The 4,742-nt window shown below is 54.5% G+C and overlaps 1 protein-coding gene across 1 annotated transcript in view; it reads left to right on the top strand.

Annotated features, from left to right (window-relative positions):
• Positions 1-4,742, top strand: part of SLC26A9 (solute carrier family 26 member 9) — a 25,516-nt gene that overhangs the window by 4,443 nt on the left and 16,331 nt on the right. Inside the window, exons 2-6 of the mRNA XM_045298189.1 lie at positions 865-1,004; positions 1,130-1,240; positions 1,810-1,985; positions 3,819-3,983; positions 4,498-4,650. Coding sequence (XP_045154124.1) covers positions 865-1,004; positions 1,130-1,240; positions 1,810-1,985; positions 3,819-3,983; positions 4,498-4,650 — 745 coding nt within the window. The remainder of the gene's footprint in view (positions 1-864; positions 1,005-1,129; positions 1,241-1,809; positions 1,986-3,818; positions 3,984-4,497; positions 4,651-4,742) is intronic.

The raw sequence follows: 4,742 nt of genomic DNA, 5'->3' as shown, positions 1-4,742 counted from the left end.
ATGTATGAGCCCCCAATAAAATGATTAAAAAGGAAAAAACCGAGCAGCCGTCTAAGTGAAGTGACAGAAGCACAGCAACCTGTGTGACAAGGATCATAAATAATAAAATCTAAGACTGGAGGAGGCAAGCGTATTAGAGCTTAAATTCTGAGCACCCAGTTTGCAAAAGGCGATAGATGACAATGAAATCCTAAAGTCTATTTGCAGGGTCCCCACCTGGGTGAAGCCTCTGGTGAAGTCCCTCTGACCATGGGGCCAGCAATGTGGACAACCTTGCTGTCGGGCAAAGCGCATTGGAAAGTGAATTAATGCTGATGTAATTAGGTTCTAATTGAATGTCATCATTTGTTCTCCCTTTTGGTCCATTTTTAATTTGTTCTAGTTTTTATTATTTTCTGTTATCTTCTCTAAATGGAATTGATGGCAGTGAATCTGCTTTGAGTTTTGTGTTCTCTTTTGAAATGAACTTTTCAATCTTTTATTTTGTTATTGGGTGTTTTGTTTGGGGTATGCTTTTCCTTACCCCAGGATAGGTAAATCTATAGAGACAGTAACTGGATTAATAGATTCTTGGGCTTATGGTGGGGGAGGTGGGGACGGGGAGTGGGACGCTAATAATAACAAGTACAGGAAGAGAGTATTCTAGAATTGACTGTAGTCATGATTGCACAACTCTCTTTAATATGTTTAAACTACCGAGCTGTGAGACAGGAGAATTGCATGTCAATAAAGCTGTTCACATTCAAAGGTTACAGTTTAGGAAACCCTATGGGGCAGGGATCAAGTCAGGGACACACAGCAGCTTCCCATTGGGAGGACCTGCTCTGCACCCTGCCGAGTAGAAACACACTTTCTTCCTCCTAGATGTTCCTCAGCCAAGATCAAAACCGCTGTGTTTGGGCTGCTTCCTGTGCTCTCTTGGCTCCCCAAGTACAAGATCAAAGACTACATCATCCCTGACTTACTGGGTGGACTCAGCGGGGGATCTATCCAGGTCCCACAAGGTAAGAGGGTCCCCCTCCCTAACCAGGCTCGGCCTACTGCTTTCCCTTACTCCCCTACTCTTGCCCCACCCTGAACCCTGTGTCACCTCTGACACCCTAAAGCCTGCCCCCTCTGTCCTCCGCAGGCATGGCGTTTGCTCTGTTGGCCAACCTTCCCGCAGTGAATGGACTGTACTCCTCTTTCTTCCCCCTGTTGACCTACTTCTTCCTGGGGGGTATACACCAGATGGTACCAGGTAAGAGCTACCCGCCCCCCCACTCCTGGTGGGCAGGATCCCTTGGCACCCGAGGACAGGGCACGTGCATGAAGGGGAGCTTTCAGGGGATTGGTCGTCTGTATTCTCTGAGCGTTGATGCTGGTAGTCCCATGTTTCCTGTGACCTTGAAGAAACCACTTAGCCCCTGTGTTCTTAAGTAGCCCAACCTGTTCTGCCTCCTTCCCTGGGCGGTGGGGAAGACTGGGTGGAACAAGATACTCCCTGCACCAGAAGCTCTAAACAAGTGCAGATGTTTGGCGCTGGGCAGCCTGAGTTGAGATGACAACCCCAGGCTGGTCCCTAGTCAGGCACTGTGTATGTCAGACCTGTTCTCTCACATGTCCAGGGTGATAATAGGACCGCTGAGGCGGATGTGCTGTGGGAAGCGTGGCTCCTGTGCAGATGTGTGGGGTTGGGTGGGTAGGAGAGGAGCCTTGGAGGTGGGAGGCAGCTACCACCCAAGGGTGGGGAAGGGTCTGGGGCATCCTGCTGGTGTCTGTGGGCATGGCCCAAACCTCTGACTCTTGCGGCGGGGTGGGGCACCGCAGGTACCTTTGCCGTTATCAGCATCCTGGTGGGTAACATCTGTCTGCAGCTGGCCCCAGAATCGAAATTCCGGGTCTTCAACAACGTCACCAACAAAAGCTACGTGGACACGGCGGCCATGGAGACAGAAAGGTTGCACGTGTCGGCCACCCTAGCCTGCCTGACTGCCATCATCCAGGTGAGAGGACAGCTCCCACCCCTGCCAGGGACTGGGCTGAACAGAGGCCCAGTCTGAACAGGAAGGCTGCTTTTGAGTTATACCGGCTCCCTCTTCCCCATCCCCAGGGCCTAAGAGGAGCTTGAAAAGTCAGAGTGTCTCACTCCTGCCTCCAGAGCGGGCCGTAGGACGGGCATCCCGACCTAGTAACACCGCTCTGAGCACAACCAGAGAAAACCAGTGGCCACCAGGTTGATCCTGATTCATGGCAACCCTGTGTGTCAGAGTCAGAGTGAGCCCTAGGGTTTTTGAGGGCTGGTTTTCTGGAAATAGGAGAGAAGTCAGAGGGTCAGGAACGGCTTCTGAGAGGAGGTGACCTTAGACCTGAGTCTTCAAGGATGAAAGGAGGTTAACCATCCCCAGGCCTTTTTCCAACGCATCTCTGCGGGGGCTGGAACCTCCCACCTTGTGGTTCGCAAAGGAGCGCCTTCAGGGGCTCCACCCTGAACTTGGCATTTGGCAAAGAGACCCAGGGGCCCAGTCCACAGCAACTCCCTCTACCACCACAGTCTTCCCATCTCTCCTTCTAATGGGTCCAGCCTGCTAAGTTAGCTAACACTCCTAGGCCCCTTCCAGACGCTTCTGCTCAGAGCCATAGCATCAGCTGCACAAGAAAAAATGAGGTGGTGTGTGTGTGTGTGTGTGTGTGTGAAAAATGAGGTTGTGTGTGTGTGTGTGTGTGTGTGTGTGTGTGTGTGTGTGTGTGTAAAAGGAAGGCCAGCCTGATAGAATGCAAAAGTAGGAAACAACTTCAAAGAGCCCCTTTCATTCATTCATTCACTCCTTCACACATATGTGCTATTGTTTCCTGGGCTGTGTCCCAGCACCAGGAACTGGGCTGGGTCCTAGGACCCCAAGATAAGTAAGAAAGAGCCTCCGTTCTCCAGAAGCGCGCAGCCTGCAGAGGAAATAGCCGTGCCAACAGATAAGTGTGTGTGCAGTCAGATAAGTGGCATAGCAGGGCTTCGTGCAAAGAGCTGTGGAAACCCAGGACGCAGGGTCAGGGCGGGCCTCCGAGAGGAGGTGCCATTTGACCTGCGTCTTAAAGGATGGATAGAGGTTCGCCAATAACCAGGTGAACAGGTGCAGAAGGATGATGCAGTGATGCAGACGGGGAGCAGTATCCCAAGGAGTGGGGGGTATAATCCGCCTGTGGAGTGGGGAGGAGCACAGTGCCCCCGGGGGATAGAGAGTCAGAGGGAAGAGACCAGAGGAGAGGCTGGAACGGCAGGCGGTGGGCAGAGGATGGGGTCCAGCAGCGACTCCCTAAGCAGAGGCTTTGGCAGTTTATCAGGATGACTCAGGCGTGAGGATGCGGGTGGCTGCGAGGGTGCCTGAGTCAGGAGACCTGCCGGGAGGAGAGACAGGTGTCCAGGCATGAGTGACGGGACGCCCAGACCCAGGGGTGGCAGTGCGCAAGGCGATGGAGGTGGCATGTGTTGGCATGAGCAGTAACAGGACTTGGTGACAGATTGGATGTGGGAGGTGAGGGAGGATGACTCCCAGGTTTGGGGTTAGGCAATGAAGTAGACAGTGATATCATTTAGTGGGCTGTGTGTGTGGCACAGATAAAGGAAAGGAAGCCCGAGATGAGTGACCAAGAGGCCGGTCCTCTAAAGGAAGGACACATAAGGACAGTGAGGTCAGGGCAAGGCCAGGGCCAGGTCAGGAAAGGATCTTGTCCCCAGAGCTACAACTATCCCAGGGCAGCCTGGAGCTCCAAGCACTCCTGGTCCGGGTCAGCAGGCTATGGAGGCAGCTTGTCTTTCTCCTCCCCGGCTTCCCTCCTCACAGATGGGCCTGGGCTTCGTGCAGTTTGGCTTTGTGGCCATCTACCTCTCTGAGTCCTTCATCCGGGGTTTCATGACGGCCGCCGGCCTGCAGATCCTGATCTCAGTGCTCAAGTACATCTTTGGACTGACCATCCCCTCCTACACTGGCCCCGGGGCCATCGTCTTTGTGAGTTGGGGGTGGACCCTTGCAACCAGGGAGGGGCACCTCCCCGGCAGACACAGAAGCAGAAGGGGACTGCTTTCAGAAACTCCGAGCCCCTCACAAGGAGATGTTGTCAAGCAGGGGCTGGCGGAGCCATTGTTCAGAGGGGACCCAGGGGGATCCCTCCTTGGGGAGGAGAGTTGAACACCCAGCCTTAGGGACTTGCCTTTTGGCAACACGGAAGAGAAACAAAGATGTGTCCAGCCTCCCATCAGCTCCCCCTTCCGGGGCTTCAGCCCCTCCCATAAGCCTGACCTCCATCTCTCACCCCTCAGTTAGAACGCTTTCGACCGAGAGGTCGTGGGCATGGTCACCCCAGCACGAGCAATTTTGAAGACAGGCCTGCGTTCATGGCCTGGGGTTGGCCTTTGCTCTTAGATGCATGGTTGGCACCCCTTCCCTGGGTGAGGTGCCCAGGGGTCAGGACAGTGTGGGGAGAAAGAGTGGGACCCTGCAAGCCTGATGCTCTCTCCCCCAGACCTTCGTTGATATTTGCAAACACCTCCCCCAAACCAACGTGGCCTCGCTCACCTTCGCCATCCTCAGCGGCATCTTCCTGGTCCTGGTGAAGGAGCTCAATGCTCGCTACATGCACAGAATCCGCCTCCCCATCCCCACCGAGATGATTGTGGTACGGACCCTGTCTTGCCGGGGCTGGGGTCTTGAGAGGCCAGGCTGGAGAGACCAGGCCGGGGAGCCCCTACTCCTGCCCAGCCCAGCCCC

Source organism: Echinops telfairi, unplaced genomic scaffold (assembly GCF_000313985.2).
Source record: "Echinops telfairi isolate 266 unplaced genomic scaffold, ASM31398v2 ScPeMD7_7424;HRSCAF=8462, whole genome shotgun sequence".
NCBI classification, from domain to species: Eukaryota; Metazoa; Chordata; class Mammalia; order Afrosoricida; family Tenrecidae; genus Echinops; species Echinops telfairi.
The sequence above is the reverse complement of the archived record's forward strand: the minus strand, read 5'-3'. Positions and strand labels throughout refer to the sequence as shown.